This window comes from Bubalus bubalis, chromosome 1, assembly GCF_019923935.1.
Source record: "Bubalus bubalis isolate 160015118507 breed Murrah chromosome 1, NDDB_SH_1, whole genome shotgun sequence".
Taxonomy (NCBI): Eukaryota; Metazoa; Chordata; class Mammalia; order Artiodactyla; family Bovidae; genus Bubalus; species Bubalus bubalis.
Window position 1 is genome coordinate 193335388 of NC_059157.1, and position 17454 is coordinate 193352841.

The 17454-nt window shown below is 47.4% G+C and overlaps 1 protein-coding gene across 7 annotated transcripts in view; it reads left to right on the forward strand.

Moving 5' to 3' along the window:
• The window catches only part of DOP1B (DOP1 leucine zipper like protein B), a 131134-nt gene that overhangs the window by 44037 nt on the left and 69643 nt on the right, over positions 1-17454 (forward strand). For all 7 annotated transcript variants that reach the window (XM_044948200.2, XM_044948202.2, XM_044948207.2 and 4 more), the window contains exons 5-11: positions 1383-1572; positions 2905-3003; positions 3332-3455; positions 5691-5800; positions 9464-9578; positions 15061-15181; positions 17073-17192. In XM_044948200.2, the coding sequence (XP_044804135.2) occupies positions 1383-1572; positions 2905-3003; positions 3332-3455; positions 5691-5800; positions 9464-9578; positions 15061-15181; positions 17073-17192 (879 nt within the window). The remainder of the gene's footprint in view (positions 1-1382; positions 1573-2904; positions 3004-3331; positions 3456-5690; positions 5801-9463; positions 9579-15060; positions 15182-17072; positions 17193-17454) is intronic.

Consider the following 17454-nt stretch of genomic DNA (forward strand, 5'->3'; position numbering starts at 1 on the left):
CAGTTTTCTGGAGGCCCAGCCACGTGTCAGATGCTCATCTGGGAACTGGGGAGGGTCAGCTAGCAGAACAGACCCGTGATGAGTGTCTGCTCAAGACACAACTTGCGTTATTTTCACCCCTTTTCTCTGCCACGGCTGAGATGACATGCACAGGGCTTTCATTTGTCCCAGGCTCCACTGCCAAGAAGTAGATAGAGGATTGCTGATTCCAGAACGCCACTGCTTTATACTGGGCTTGTCCTTTTTTTTCCCCCCCCGGGATGCAAATAGGAAGCCTATGAAAGATGGAATCATTTTAGATTTCGAGTCAGACCTCCTCCTCAAGTGAAATCCCTACGGGGGAGCTGCCTCCACTGTACTGATAAGTGCCGTCACTGGGCCCAGAAGCTGTGTTTTCACAGTTGGAGGGAAAGGGCCCCGCTAGCCACAGGCGCTCCCCAAGCGGAGAGGGGCCCACCTCGGTCCGTGTTGGTGGAAAAACAAGCTTACACCCCTCAATGCTGCTTCTCTCTGAGGAGGTCCGTCCAAGTGCCGATGCGGTGTCACGGCATCCCGGGTAAAGATAAGACCTGAATCCAGGCAGGTGGTCCACAGGAGGGCTTCCCGCAGTGGGAGCTGGGGTGTGGAGATGCTGGAGGCAGAGTGTCAGGAAAATGGCCCCAGACCTTCTAGAATGTGCCATGGTGTGGGAGGCCCAGGCAACAACCGTCCCCAGTATTTCTGAAGTCCAGTGTCCCTGGGCACGTAGTGGCCGTGCTCAGGTCAGGGACGTCTTTATCACTGAGTGAGTGAGTGATAGTCGCTAAGTCGTGTCTGACTCTCTGTGACCCCATGGACTGGAGCCTGCCAGGCTCCTGTGTCCATGGGATTCTCCAGGCAAGAATATGGAGTGGGTTGCCATTTCCTTCTCCAGGGGATCTTCCCCACCCAGGGATTGAACACAAGTCTCCTGCATTGCAGCCAGATTCTTCACCATCTGAGCCACTATGGAAGTCTTTATCATTACTTAGGTCTTTAATCAGTCGTGTCAGCTTTTGTTGTGTTTTTTTCCACACGTTAATGACTCCTCATGCTTTTATACAGGGAGACAGGTCTGCTTATCTCCTTGGGGGAGTGGGCCCGCCTCCCACAAGCACGGTGACATCTGTGGTGAGGCCAGAGGTGGAGACCGATCTCTGTGCCCCAAGGGGGACACGACCGGTCAGACGCTGCCCCTCGGCCAAGACGCGGCCCCTCTTGGTGACACGTTTGTCCTAGCAAATTCAGTTTTCAGTGACAGCTGGCAGGCAGACAGACACTGAAGGGGCGCACGGCGGCGGCTCAGAATGAGGAAGGTGGCGTTTCCCTGGTTAGCGCCCTGACGCTGTGCTCTCCCGTCCTAGGACGGACGCGCTGCTCCTGAGGCTGTCCCTGGTGGTCGGCAGAGAGGTCTTCTACGCCGCCCTCTGGGGGAGTGTCCTGGCCAGCCCGTCCATCCGCCTGCCCGCCTCGCTCTTCGTGGTGGGCCACATCAACCGGGGCGCGCCCGGCCGGGAGCAGAAGTACATGCTGGGGACTGACTACCAGCTCACGGTGGGTGCCCCGGGCCTGGCAGGGGGCGGCCGGTGGGGGCGGGGCGGGGGCGGAGATTGCGGCACGGGGCTGGGGCGGGGCGTCAAACCAACTCTCCCCAACTTAACACTTGTTTAATGGCTTGCAGTCTACCGCCACCTAGTGGTGGACCTCGCTTCAAACTGAAAACGTTCAAAGCTGATTTCATCGTTAAGAAAGTGGGCAGCGATTCCTTACCGCTCTGAATCCATTCCTCTTTGCACCCTGGAAGTAATAGATCTCCCTGTGGGGCTCTCCGAGGAAAAGAGTGATGAAGGGACATCGTCCGATGCTTAGGACAGAGGAGACCCTCACAGACACACTCCCTCCTTCTCTGCCCCGTCAGCACCGCTTTGTCTCTTCCTCCGTTTTCACCTCCCTGCTTCGGCTCCTTCGGTCTTGTTCTGGGACCACCATGTAATTTTCTAACTGATTTCTCCCCACCTCTTCCCTCTCGCATCCAGTGCTTTTTTGGTTGCTGCAAGACTTCACTTTGCTGAGGCATAGCTTTGCTTAGATCTTTTCTGTCTTTGAAAAATTACCTGCTGCCAGCAGATAAAGTCCATCCTCAGGAGTGTCCTGACGGTCTGCTCCCGGTCGCCCAGAGGCCTGACTCTCCCCTCCCGGCCGTCTGCGCTCCCAGAGCTGCTGCCCCTCCTGGCCTGGCACATCTGTGATGCTGTCTTTGCTCAAGTTGGTCCCTCCCTCATCCTGTGCTCACTGCCCATCTCTTCTCTCCCATCTCAGCATCTGTCCGGCCTGTCTTTCAAGCTCAGCTTCCCCACAAAGCTTCGCTGTTGCCCCCGGTGGAAAGATCTTGCCCTCTCCTCTTCCCATCTCACAGCTTTTTGTTAAAACTCTTCTTATGGCTGGTTTTCTATGCTGCGGCTGTACAACATCTATCTGTACTCAGAAAGGGCCCTCAAAATCCTCATTGAATTGGTTTGGAGTCCGTTTGGCTGGATGTCATTGGAGTTTTAATATAGTCAAAGGTCCCTGTTGGAAGCTAAAAACGTTTCTTTCTGGGATTGTAGGATCTGTGAGGTCTTAGAGCCTGGCCATCCGGTCCAAGCCTCTCCGCTTCTGAAATCAAACAGTGCCGTCTTTCCCATGACACAGAGCTCCCCCTAGCGTCTGGAGCTAGAACCAAGTTTCCCATATTTACACCGTTTTGTTCTGTTTCACGTGACGTTAACACAGTGGTTTCAAGATGACCAGGAAAAGTTGTTTTCATTTTTACGATTAAAAAGAATGGCTGCAAATGATGCTCAGTGTCTTGGGCATGAAATGTTCACGGCGTTTTGTCCCTTGCAGATAAAGTCCTTATGTGCGTGCCTGTTGGACTCAAACGTGCTGGTGCAAAGAAATAACCTGGAGATTGTCCTGTTCTTCTTCCCATTTTATGCCTGTCTGGTGAGCAGTCTGTGTTCTTCCAGGGGCAGTGCTGGTCTTCCCTGAGGCCGTGGGGTAGGCGGGAGAGACCTGAGCCGTCTTGTCAGGAGGGGAGGGCAGGCGCTCAGCGACCACTGAAACACGTTCAGCTCATTTCTGTGCGGGTGGTGTTTCCATAGCAGAATCGAGTAGCTTCTCCCCTGGGCAGCGTGTTAAGAATCCACCCCTTCTGAGAACCCCCTCTTTAAGGTAAAGCTTTGTAGGCTGCTAAAGAGGGTCCACGTGTCAGAAGGCCAGCAATTTACCGTGTCATCACCTTGCAGTAAAGTTTCCTCCGTCCTCCTCCTAGGATTCCAACGAGAGAGCCATCCCCCTGCTCAGATCCGACATCGTGCACATCCTCTCAGCTGCCACTCAGACCCTCCTGAGACGGGATATGTCTCTGAACAGAAGGCTTTACGCGTGGTTACTTGGTATGTAGGGGCTAGAGAGCCAGAGGGAAGGTGCTGATTTGGGGAATAAGTTCTAATCTTGGTGATGCATTTCTGAATGTCATCAGTGTGGTAAGACAGCACGCAGACCAAACTGTCAACTGGTCAGCAGAGTTCCGCTGTCTAGCCCGCAGCTTTGGTTATTTTGCAGTCAGTACATAAAATACAGGGAAGTGACGGGATTTTCTGGAGAAAGAAATGGCAACCCACTGCAGTGTTCTTGCCTGGGAAATCCCATGGACAGAGGAGCCTGGCAGGCTACAGTCATCCATAGGGTCGCAAAGAGTTGGATACGACCAAGCAACTGAGCAATGAGATTTGTAAAATGTTAACTGAATTCAATTTTAAGAAACTTGAAAGACCACAAAATAACGGTGGCTAGGCCTTCTTCAGGTAGAAGCTTGTTGCTGTGGAGAAGTTTCATGGGAGAAGGGTGTGTGTGAGAAAACCCAGAAACATGGGAATATGGTCAAGGAAGGTTTTGTCTGGATGGGAACATCTGTGGCTTTGATGCATTTGGGGAGGTATTTGGATGACTTACCATCTGATGGCTCAGATGGTAAGGAATCTTTCTGCAATGCAGATGACTCAGATTTGATCCCTGGGTCAGGAAGATTCCCCTGGAGAAGGGAATGGCTGCCCACTCCAGGCTTCTTGCCTGGAGAATCCCCTGGACAGAGGAGCCTGGAGGGCTACAGTCCATGGGGCCGCAAAGAGTCAGACAGGACTGAGCGACTCACACTTTGACTTTCTTTGGGTGGCTTTGGGAGCGCACGAGAACCCTGATTCATGTTTCTGCGCACTTTTGTGGACAGACTCTGCACCTGCAGGAAAAGAGCCCTTGACTGTCAGTTGAAAGGCTTCATGGGGACAAGTTCAGGAGATCACAGGGCCTAAAAGGTAGCACTTTCTGAATGTTGCAGATTCCCAAGTTCATGTCCCTAAGAGAAGATGGTGAACAGGGTGATTGTGAAACGACTCCAGAGCTTCTCTTTTAAGGATTTATTTTTTTAGAGCAGTTTTAGGGTCACAGCAAAACTAAGAGGAAGGTATGGAGAGGTCCCATCTAGGCCTCCTCCCCAAAATGCACGCGGCCTCCCCCTAACCAGCATCCCCCAGCAGAGCGGCACTTTTATCACAGTTGAGGGACCTACACCGACACGTTGTCGTCACCACAGCCCCGCCCCCTCCTCCCCGTTTATTCCCACTCAGTGCTGTGCGTTCTGTGGGTTTAGACAAAGGTCTATAACAATACACGTCTCCCATTAGAGTGTCACCTAGAGGGCTTTCACTGGCCTGAAAATCCTCTGCTTCTCAGCCTTTTTTCTTTTTAACCCTCGTGGTACCCAGTCGCTCAGTAGCATCTGACTCTTTGCAACCCCATGGACTGTAGCCCGCTAGCCTCCTCTGTCCATGGGATTCTGGAGTGGGTTGAATACCAGAGTGGGTTGCCATTTCCTTCTCCAGGGCATCTTCCCAACCCAGGGATCAAACCCACGTCTCCTGCTTGGCAGGTGGATTCTTTACCACTGTGCCACCTGGCATATCAATGTCAGAAAGTCCTCTTAACCCTTTCTTCCCCTAGTTATAAAACTTTCAGAAGTCATAGCATGGAAGCTTACAAAGGATCTCCAGAGGGATATTTACAGGCTCTTTAAACATTTTTTTGTTAAAAGGATGATTTTGTCAAATGCACAGCTCCCTCCCAGGGGGGCTCAGCACCTTGTCTGTAGGGAGGACCAGGGACCCAAGCTCAGTAACAGCTTCTACTTGTATAAGCCATGACCCCAGGAGTCCAGACTCTCTGCTTAGAAAGATGCTGTGCCTTGCCCTAAGGACCTTAGAGACTTAGCCACAGCTCAAAATGAGGGCGTACAGATGAGAATACCTTGATTTCTCATACTGCTGTACAAGTAAGCACTGGTTTTCACAAATGATAGTCATTCTGTTTGATTCTCATAATCATACTTGTCAAAGACAGTCAGGATGAATTCTTGGGGTAAACTCAACTGAGGCCTGTTGGGATGGAGTTCTGCCTGTCTGATCCCTGGCACACCACTGTCAGAAAGACAGGACTTGCTTTTGCTGAATCTGATTTTTATTTTCTGTTGGAAGCATTCTATTTTTTGAAATACCAGAGCATAAGACCTTTGCACGATAAGATGTACTCTGAACGTGTAAATTTCTTTACATCTCATGCTTCTTGTTCTTTTACAGGTTCAGATATTAAAGGAAATACCATCGTGCCTGAATCTGAAGTCTCAAATGTTTATGAAGACCAGTCCATGTATTTTTTTGAGAAATACTCCAAGGATCTTTTAGTTGAGGTAAAGGAGCATTTCTGGAAAGGGGATCCCAATCAGGACCTTCCTAATTGTGGTTTTTCAGTGAGGTTCCTTGTGGGACCTTGAAGTAGACATGGGGCCCATTCCTTCATACGCAGGTGGGAAAAATCCATGTGTGGTCATCTCCTGGAATCCACAGGGAGTGGTTCCAGCCCTTGCCGCACCCCCACCCTGTGGATACCAAAATCCACAGATGCTTAAGTCCCTTGTATATAACACAGCCTGGTGTTTGCATGTAACATATGCTCATCCTCTCTCGTACCTTAATTCATCTCTACTTGTGATACCACCTCTAGATGATTTGTGACATACTGCTACTGCTGAGTCACTTCAGTCGTGTCCGACTCTGTTCGACCCCATAGATGGCAGCCCACCAGGCTTCCCTGTCCCTGGGATTCTCCAGGCAAGAACACTGGAGTGGGTTGCCATTTCCTTCTCCAATGCATGAAAGTGAAAAGTGAAAGTGAAGTCGCTTAGTCGTGTCCGACTCTAGTGACCCCATGGACTGCAGCCTACCAGGCTCCTCCGTCCATGGGATTTTCTAGGCAAAAGTACTGGAGTGGGGTGCCATTGCCTTCTCCGTTTGTGACATAAATGCTGTGTAAATATGTTGCAGAACACAGTGTATATGCTATATAAGTAGTTGCCAGTGCATGGAAAGCTCAAGTTTTGCCTTTGGGAACTTTCTGGAATTTTTTCCCCCCAAATATTTGCAATCTGTGGACGACTGAATCCAAGGATGCAAGACCCATGGTGTGGAAGGCCACAGGTTCTCATCTCATGCCGTGTGACTGCTTTTACTTCTATCCCAGAATGTTTAACAACTAGAACAATCCGTGATGTCACTCTGAGACAGCTGATTCTTTTTCTTTTTTAATTGGAGGCTAAGTACTTTATAATATTGTGGTGGTTTTTACCATACATTGACATGAATCAGCCACGGGTGTACATGTGTCCCCCATCCTAAACCCCCCTCCCACCTCCCTATCCACTCCATCCCTCTGGGTCATCCCAATGCACCAGCCCTGAGCACCCTGTCTCATGCATCAAACCTGGACTGGTGATCTGTTTCACATATGGTAATATACATGTTTCAATGCTATTCTCAAATCATCCTACTCTCACCTTCTCCCACAGAGTCCAAAAGTCTGTTGTTTACATCTGTGTCTCTTTTGAGAGACAGCTGATTCTTAAGTAGGTTGATAAGGAGTCCAGGACCTTGAGGGACAAACCTTTTTTTTTCTACCTTCCTTCATCTTAGTCACATAAGACATTTTTTTTTCCCCTTGAACTCTGAGTTGTTATGACAACAATCTATCTCTTCTAAGACTAACTTTCTTTAAACCCAGAGCTAATGATTACACAACAAAACAACTCATCTTGCTCAAGGGTCTGTTTTTCCTTAAACTCTATCAGTTCAATTCAGTGGCTCAGTCCTGTCCAACTCATTGCAACCCCATGAATTGCAGCACTCCAGGCCTCCCTGTCCATCACCAACTCCTGGAGTTTACCCAAACTCATGTCCATTGAGTCGGTGATGCCATCCAGCCATCTCATCCTCTGTTGTCCCCTTCTCCTCCTGCCCCCAATCCCTCCCAGCATCAGAGTCTTTTCCAATGAGTCAACTCTTCGCATCAGGTGACCAAAGTATTGGAGTTTCAGCTTCAGCATCAGTCCTTCCAATGAACACCCAGGACTGATCTCCTTTAGGATGGACTGGTTGGATCTCCTTGCAGTCCAAGGGACTCTCAAGTCTTCTCCAACACCGTAGTTCAAAAACATCAATTCTTCGGCGCTCAGCTTTCTTCACAGTCCAACTCTCACATCCATACATGACCACTGGAAAAATCATAGCTTTGACTAGACGAACCTTTGTTGGCAAAGTAATGTCTCTGCTTTTCAATATGCTATGTAGGTTGATCATAACTTTCCTTCCAAGGAGTAAGTGTCTTTTAATTTCATGGCTGCAATCACCATCTGCAGTGATTTTGGAGCCCAGAAAAATAAAGTCTGACACTGTTTCCACTGTTTCCCCATCTATTTCCCATGAAGTGATGGGACCAGATGCCATGATCTTCGTTTTCTGAATGTTGAGCTTTAAGCCAACTTTTTCACTCTCCTCTTTCACTTTCATCAAGAGGCTTAGTTCCTCTTCATTTTCTACCATAAGGGTGGTGTCATCTGCATATATGAGGTTATTGATATTTCTCCCGGCAATCTTGCTTCCAGCTTGTGCTTCTTCCAGTCCAGCATTTCTCATGATGTACTCTGCATAGAAGTTAAATAAGTAGGGTGACAATATACAGCCTTGACGTACTCCTTTTCCTTTTTGGAACCAGTCTGTTGTTCCATGTCCAGTTCTAACTGTTGCTTCCTGACCTGCATACAAATTTCTCAAGAGGCAGATCAGGTGGTCTGGTATTCCCATCTCTTTCAGAATTTTCCACAGTTTATTGTGATCCACACAGTCAAAGGCTTTGGCATAGTCAATAAAGCAGAAATAGATGTTTTTCTGGAACTCTCTTGCTTTTTCCATGATCCAGCGGATGTTGGCAATTTGATCTCTGGTTCCTCTGCCTTTTCTAAAACCAGCTTGAACATCTGGAAGTTCATGGTTCACGTATTGCTAAAGCCTGGCTTGGAGAATTTTGAGCATTACTTTACTAGCGTGTGAGATGAGTACAATTGTGCAGTAGTTTGAGCATTCTTTGGCATTGCCTTTCTTTGGGATTGCAGTGAAAAGTGACCTTTTCCAGTCCTGTGGGCCACTGCTGAGTTTTCCAGATTTGCTGGCATATTGAGTGCAGCACTTTCACAGCATCATCTTTCAGAATTTGAAATAGCTCAACTGGAATTCCATCACCTCCACTAGCTTTGTTCATAGTGATGTTTTCTAAAGCCCACTTGACTTCACATTCCAGGATGTCTGGCTTTAAGTGAGTGATCACACCATCATGATTATCTGGGTCATGAAGACCTTTTTTATACAGTTCTTCTGTGTATTCTTGCCACCTCTTCTTAATATCTTCTGCTTCTGTTAGGTCCATATCATTTCTGTCCTTTATCAAGCCCATCTTTGCATGAAATGTTTGTTCCCTTGGTGTCTCTAATTTTCTTGAAGAGATCTCTAGTCTTTCCCATTCTCTTGTTTTCCTCTATTTCTTTGCATTGATCACTGAGGAAGGCCTTCTTATCTCTCCTTGCTGTCCTTTGGAACTCTGCATTCAAATGGGAATATCTTTCCTTTTCTCCTTTGCTTAAACTCTATGCTAATAATTATATAGCAACAATGTATCTTGCTCAAGTACATGTTTCTTCTCCTTAAGAACCTTCTGACTCATCCTGTTTTCTTAAGAAAGATGTTGTGGGAGTGGGTCTGGTAAGACCTTTCTACTGTTAGTAAGCAACTGAAAAAGTATATAAAGCCCCAACCGAACTCCACCGCCTTCTGATGTCAGAAGTGTTTCTCTGTCCACTTTTCACTGTAATAAAACTTTTGCTCTGAGTGACTGAAGCCAAGTCTCTGGTCCCAAAGCAAAACCCTCTCCTTTGGAGATTCCAAATCCAACACCGTTCACCATAAGCCATCAACACTATACTGTATATAATACCCTAATGTGTGGCTTTTTTAAAAAAAAACAACAGGGTCTGGCTGAGATCCTGCACCAGAAGTTCCCTGACACCGACGTAGAGGAGCGCCACCACGGGTACCTGAAGCCTTTCCGCATCCTCGTCAGTCTGCTCGACAAGCCGGAAATAGGTAACACTAGACGTGCTCTACCGACACGTGCCGAAGGCCGATCCCCTGCTGAGAGGGAGTTAAATATCGGAGAGGTGCAGTCACCCCACTGTTTGGTAGTGGTTTAGTTGCCAACTCGGTCCGACTCTGGCGACCCCGTGGACTGCAGCCCGCCAGGCCCCTCCATCCATGGGATTTTCCAGGCAAGAACAGTGGAGTGGGTTGCCATTGCCTTCTCCAGGGGATCTTCCTGACCCACGTATCAAACCCAGGTCTCCTGCATTGCCAGCAAGTCTCCTGCATTGCCGGTGGATTCTTTGCCAACTGAGCTACAAGGGAAGCCACCGCATCGTTTAGAATACAGTTTGCTCTTTGGAATTTCAGAATCTTGAGGGACTTCAGTCATGCTCTGTGCTTCAGTTTTCACTAACTGCTGCTGCTGCTAAGTCGCTTTGGTCGTGTCCGACTCTCTGCGATCCCACGTTCAGTAGGACTGTAGCCCAACCAGGCTCCTTTGTCCATGGGATTCTGCAGGCGAGAATACTGGAGTGGGTTGCCATATCCTTCTCCAGGAAATCTTCCCAACCCAGGGATCGAACACAGATCTCTCACCTTTGCAGGCAGTTTCTTCTTAAATTTTTGCACAATTACTTGAATTTTTATTTTAGGAAAATACATTTGAGCTGTTATGCTCATTGGCACACATGCCTGCAGGGCACGTAAGTACTGACTTTATGAGAACGTGTCTTCAGTTAAATGGCTTTGGTTGTATTCTCAAGAAAACAGGGGACCCTCCTCCGTCTTTTTGCCTTGGGAGTACAGACAAGCTCCCTCTGCTGTGTAGGCCTCAGTGTTTTCCTCTGTCACATGAAGGAGGGTCTGATTTTGGAGAGACAGCAGTGAGTGGTAACTTGAAGCAAGATCTTAGACCCCCCTGCCCAGGAATTGAACCTGGTACAGATGGTGACTGCAGCCATGAAATTAAAAGACGCTGACTCCTTGGAAGGAAAGTTATGACCAACCTAGATAGCATATTCAAAAGCAGAGACATTACTTTGCCAACGAAGGTTTGTCTAGTCAAGGCTATGGTTTTTCCTGTGGTCATGTATGGATGTGAGAGTTGGACTGTGAAGGAGGCTGAGCGCCAAAGAATTGATGCTCTTGAACTGTGGTATTGGAGAAGACTCTTGAGAGTCCCTTGGACTGCAAGGAGATCCAACCAGTCCATTCTGAAGGAGATCAGCCCTGGGATTTCTTTGGAAGGAATGATGCTGAAGCTGAAACTTCAGTACTTTGCCCACCTCATGTGAAGAGTTGACTCATTGGAAAAGACCCTGATGCTGGGAGGGATTGGGGGCAAGAGGAGAAGGGGACGACAGAGGATGAGATGGCTGGATGGCATCACTGACTCAATGGACGTGAGTCTGAGTGAACTCCAGGAGTTGGTGGTGGACAGGGAGGCCTGGTGTGCTGCGATTCATGGGGTCGCAAAGAGTTGGACACGACTGAGCGACTGATCTGATCTGATCTGGTCCTGGATGAAAGCCAGGAATCCTGGCCACTAGTCCAGCAAGGGCTAGAGGCGAGAAGCAAAATTCCACTGGCCCTTGCCCCCACTGAAAAATACATTTGTCTAAGAGGCAAAAGCTATAAAAACAGGTTCAAAGTTTATTATTAGAGACTCAGAACAACAAGTAGGAGAGCACACAGAGAAATAGTTTGTTAAGATGGAAGGAAGGCAGAAATAGGGCCTCCCCAATGGCTCAGTGGTAAAGAATCCGCCTGCAGTGCCGGAGATGCAGGAGACCGAGGTTCGATCCCTGGGTCCAGAAGATCCTCTGGAGAAGGAAATGGCAATCCACTCCAGTATTCTTGCCTGGAAATCCCATGGACAGAGGAGCCTGGTGGGCCCCAGTCCAGAGGGTCGTAAAGAATCGGGCACGACAGCATGCACACGGCAGGTCCATTGGTAAGGCAGAGAAAGGGTGTGGGTGTCCCATCTAGTGAGGAGACCAGCAGAGAGACGGTTAAATCATCTGTATAGGGCAGTTCCTCCAGGTCTTTGCCTTTGGCCAGTTACCTGATTTCTTTTCCCACACCCGACGAGCCCGAGGACCCTCCCCAACATGCGTGTGCAACTTTTTCCCAAGATGGATTCCAGCCCAAAGGCCAACAGGAGGGCTGCTTTGCATTACCTATTATGGGATGGTTCCCCTCCTCTTTTGACCCCCCAAGGAGGCTTCCTGTGCCTGTGCAGCGTCAGCCCCCCCTCCCCCCACCACCTCCCGTCCCTGCCCACGGCTGTATCTTAAAACAGGAAGGAAGCCTGGCTCTTTACCCTATTTCTGTTGTTATTCCTTTTTTGAAATGCAAACAGGAGGCTGATGGTAAATATCCAGCCTCCAGCCCACCTGCCTCCTTTCCTCAAGAAATGTAAATAGGAGGCTGGTTGTAAACGCCCCGCCTGGATCCCAGCTGTCTCAGGCCTCAGGTTAAACTAGACTCTGGGTCGGGAAGGCTCCCCCTTTACGCACTGTGGTTCTCTGGGTGTCGAAGAGGAAAGTGGCCTTCTCTTTCCCTTGCTTTAAAAAAGATAAACTTCTCCAGTGTCCATTCACCCTGAGAAATCAGCACCTCACGCCTTGAACAGCGTCACCGGCCAGAAAAGCCCTTCTTCTCCCCTGGATTCAGTCTAGATGGCTGTCTAGCCGTCTACTCAGGGTGACCTGCTGCTCGGGCGCTATTTGCAGAGAACAGCAGTGGAGAGTGTTAGCGAAGTTCCTCTCCATCAGGCGTCAGGACGGGGACCTTTCCTTGATGCTTTCAGAGACAGGCGTGAGGCATCTATGCAGCCGGGGAGGCGCTAACCTCTAGGCAAATAAAGGGAAACGTAGGCTTCTGGTCACGTTAGAAGGGAGACTGCGGTCCTAATGTGTCCTACTTGTTGTTAATAATAACAGTGACATTTGAGGGGCAATCATTTTGTGCATCATTAATATTTGTTCAGTCACTCAGTCGTGTCTCTTTGTGACCCCATGAACTGCAGCACGCCAGGCTTCCCTGTCCTTCACTATCTCCCGGAGCTTGCTCAAACTCATGTCCACCAAGTCAGTGATGCCATCCAGCCATCTCATCCTCTGTCGACCCCTTCTCCCCCTGCCTTCAATCTTTCCCTGCACCAGGGTCTTTTCCAGTGAGTTGGCTCTTTGCATCAGGTGGCTGAAGTATTAGAGAGCTTCAACATCAGTCCTTCCAATGAATATCCAGGGTTGATCTCCTTTAGGATGGACTGGTTGGATCTCCTTGCAGTCCAAGGGACTCTCAAGAGTCTTTTCCAATACCACAGTTCAAAAGCATCAATTCTTCAGCATTCAACCTTCTTTATGGTCCAGCTCTCACATCCATACATCCCTGGTGGCTAGACAGTAAAGAATCTGCCTGCAGTGCGGAAGACCCAGGTTTGACCCCTAAGTCTGGAAAATCCCCTGGAGAAGGGAATGGCTACCCACTCCAGTGTTCTTGCCTGAAGAATTCCATGGACAGAGGAGCCTGACAGGCTACAGACCAACTCAAAGAGTTGGACATGACTGAGCGACTAACACACATATCATTAATATACATCCATGCATACGTCATACCTCCAAAAACCCTGAGTAGCTTTTCTGACTACACATATTCTGCAGATGGAGACTAGGGTGGAGCAAGTCTGAGTCATTTTCCAGGGCCCACCCAGGAGCTGGGACTGAAACTCTGGAGTCTGTCTGACTGCAGAACCTGAGCTCTGTTTGTCGAATGTTGCTCCTTGATGACCCTCGGATGGCCCATCCCCAAGATGTTAACTCCTGTAACACAGATGAACTTGGGTGCATGACAGGTGCAGCTCTGGTTGCTCCTGATCAAATTCAAAGCACAAGGCTTGTGTGTCTCCAGGCTCCGGCCTTGGGGATGAGTGTTTTATGTCAAGGCCTTGACCTGGGTCAAGTGAGTGTTGAACTAACTTGGGCTCCAGGTTATAGTAGAAGTCGAATTTGTCTCTCTGATACTTTAGTTTCCCAATGAAAGGCACACATGAAGGCCAAAGGCGCGGATAGATACTGTAGACTGGAAGGCATAAGACAGTCAGTCTTATATGTGCTTTGGCTACCAGGCTTTAGCCAATTCCTCATTTCTCCTTGAATGTCAACCACTTTCCTTCACTAGTAAAAACCATTTGGGTTGGGAAGATCCTCTGGAGTAGGAAATGGCAACCCACTCCAGTATCTGTGCCTGTAAAATTCCATGATCAGAGGAACCTGGCAGGCCAGGGGGTCACAAAGACCCACCAAGACTGAGCACACACACACAGTTTTACGCTGTAGATAAAATACAACCTGGGGCTTGTTGTGAAAAGGGGGCCTTTGCCTTTGGAAGCGTAAGAGATCAGATTATTTGCTTATTCTTTGTTGACAGAGCTTGTGTTTTCTCTGCCTCATGCTGTGTCCATTCCTCTGGTTACAAGGGTGGGAAGCCATGCCCTTCTATGAGGCCTGCTGGTTGGTGCTCGAGGAGCAGAAATATCCAGTCGCTTCCCACCTGCCTGCCTGGCAGGGTCCAGTTCTCTTGTGCCATCTTAAGCTTTTCTGGGTTGGTGATTATTTCTTTTGTGTCATTCTAGCTCATCATTAAAAGTACTCAGAATAGGAAATTGCCCTACTCTGTTGGGGTTTATGTAGAGGGACTGTCTCTGGCTGGGCAGTTTCTGTGCTCTTAATATTCATCCCTTGCCTCCACCTGGGAGAATCCACCTGGGCTAGTTACTCAGCCTCAGTTGCCTCATCCATAATCAGGATAGCATACTTCATTACATATCTGGTTCTTTGGCTGTTGTAAAGATTAAATAAGTTAATAGTTACAGAATGCTCAGAATAGTGGCCAGCACATAGTAAGCCATACAAAAATGTTCTCTTGAACAGCAAGATCAAACCAGTCAATCTTAAGGGAAATCAACCCTGAATATTCATTGGAAGATCTGATACTGAAGCTCCAATACTTTGGCCACCTGATGCAAAGCGGTTACTCATTGGAAAAGACCCCGATGCTGAGAAAGATTGAGAGCAGGAGGAGAAGGGGACGATAGAGGATGAGATGGTTGTTTGGCATCAGTGACTCAGTGGACATGAGTTTGAGTAAACTCCGGAAGATAGTGAAGGACAGGGTAGCCTGGTGTGCTGTAGTCCATGGGGTCGCAAAGAGTCGGACATGACTGAGTGACTGAACAACAACAAAAATGATGACTGTCTTCATGGATGTTATTCCCCCAACTAAAGTTGTGATTTTCACAACCAAAGTTAAGTTTCTATACATTTAAGACTATACACATTATTTATGTATATGGAGTTATTCATGATATGTTTTACACACTTGTCTTTTGTTGGTTTAAAAATGAATTTTAAAAAAATATTGATATTTTATTTCTTATTTACTCATTCATTCATTTGTTTGGCCATTTTCTTTTTAATTGCAGGGCCTCAGGTTGTTGAGAATTTGTTTCTCGAAGTCATCCGGGCGTTTTATTCTTACTGCAGAGATGCTCTTGGCTCCGATCTTAAACTTAGCTACACTCAGAGCGGAAGTTCGGTAATAAGGTAGGGGTGTGGCTTTCAAATTCTCTCTTCCTCCCTCCCTAATGCTGCATACAAGCCACTCCTTAAGATAACTTCTGCTCTTAAATCAGTCAGCCTGAATCAACTTTTCCCTGTTGAATGCTGAGAAGGTTACAAGGAGTTTGATCTTGTCTCTGCCCCAGCCTGGGACGTACAGACTGTGTTTTTGGCAGAGTGTGAAAAGTTGCTCAACAAAGGCAGCTGGGTCTAGTGTATAAGTGTGAATTACCGGGAGGAGGGCAGGCAGGAGGTGGGATCAGGAAGTGGGGCCGGTGGGTGTGAGTCTTCAGGAGACAAGTCAGAGGGCAAGGGGGGCCCCAGGGGCTCATACTCTAGGACCCGAAGGCACAGCAAGTGGGGTTTGGGAGACGGCAGGCAAGTCAATAACTTGCACAGTGTGTAGTTATCCATCAGCCCTGTGTCTTGTTCTGTTTTTGTTGTTTTCAAGGTAGGGTGCGTGCTAAGTTGCTTCAGCCATGTCCGACTCTATGCACCTCTATGGACTGCAGCCCACCAGGCTCCTCTGTCCCTGGGATTCTTCAGGCAAGAATACTGGAGTTGGTGGTCGAGCCCTTCTCCAAGGGATCTTCCTGACCCAGGAATTGAACCCCTGTCTCCTACCTCTTCCTTTTTCCTTTATTCTTAATGTAATTTCCTTTTTCCCTGACTTGGCATTGGTCTACTGAAAATTTAGGACTTCCCAGGTGGCTTAGTGGTAAAGAACCTGCCTGCCAACGCAGGAGATGCAGGTTCAGTCCCTGAGTGGGGAAGGTCCCCTGGAGGAGGGCATGATGACCCACTCCAGTATTCTTGCCTGGACAATCCCAGGGATAGAGGAACCTGGCGGGCTACAGTCCATGGGGTCGCAAAGAGTCGGACACGACTGAATGCACACACACACACAAGTATTGAAAATTGAAATCTACTGGATTTTTCTGGTTATTAACTGTAAGTATACCAAGAGTCTTTCGTGTTTGTTTTTTTCCTCACAGAATGAGAGTAGTTTACTGTTTTCCTGAATATGAAAGTAATACATGTTCATGGTAGAATGTACCAATATCTGAAAGTATCGAGAAAAAAAAGATACTATCCATAATCCCACTGCCCTTCTGAGAAAAACATAAAACATTCCAGACTTTCAATGCATAAGTATATAGGTGCCTATCTTTTATTTTTAAGCTGAAGTTACAGTAGCTGTTCAGTTGCCTGTGTATTTTTTTTTAATGCAAGTTATGACTGGCTCTACAGTCTTCTCCTATGGAGGATAATGGTTGCTTTAGAGTCCTTAGTAAGGAGCTGTCACTTAAGAAATCCTGACTAATCGATCAATCTCTTAATGACTTTTGGGTGGTCTCTACTCTTTCAATATTTTATAATGATGTTCTCATAATTCCCTTATGTGTACATCTTTGTGTGTTTGTACAAGGATTTCTATAGCGTAAGTCCCTAGAATAAATTCCCTGAGTTGTAGATGTGCATTTAAATGTTAGCCAAATTTCTCTCCTAAATGGCTGTACTATGTTATTTTACCAGTAGAATATGTAATTACCAACAGTTGGACTTAAGTTGGTTTTCCATATCACATTCTTTTTTCAGTAGCTTTTAAGCTTACTTCTGAGGGAATGTATCAATATACATACTATTTAGGATGGCACGTGCTTGCTCTTCCGTGTATAAGAGCAGTAATATTTTATCTATGACGAAGTTTGTCAGCCTCTCCGGAAATAAGTCATAAAAGATTGAAACGGGTTTATTCACACACTGCACCCCAGGTGAATGAATGATACAATGAATTTGTGTTTTTCAGACATGGTATTCCCGTAATACAGGATTTTTTATAGATATATTTATAAGTATTCTTCTTCCTTTACAGTGCAATAAAAGAAAACAGAAATGCCTCTGAGATTGTTAAGACCGTGAATTTGCTGATCACGTCCCTGAGCTCAGACTTCCTCTGGGATTACATGACAAGGTGTTTCGAGGACTGTTTCAGGTAAGTCTCCAGTTCAGGCTTTATAAACATGTGGGAAGGAATTGAGGCTGTCATGGTTTTTCATAGCTGCTCATTGTGGTCAGGTTATACTCAAATGCTGACACTGGGATGATCTCTGCTGAGTATATGATTGGATTCACTTAAACTCATAATAGAATTAAGAACGCTGCCATTGAGAGGGTTCACACAATGCTGATGCTTCCTAATTAAAGTCAAACTTTAGTAACAAACCCATGCATTTTCTGGTTGGTGTCAATTTAAT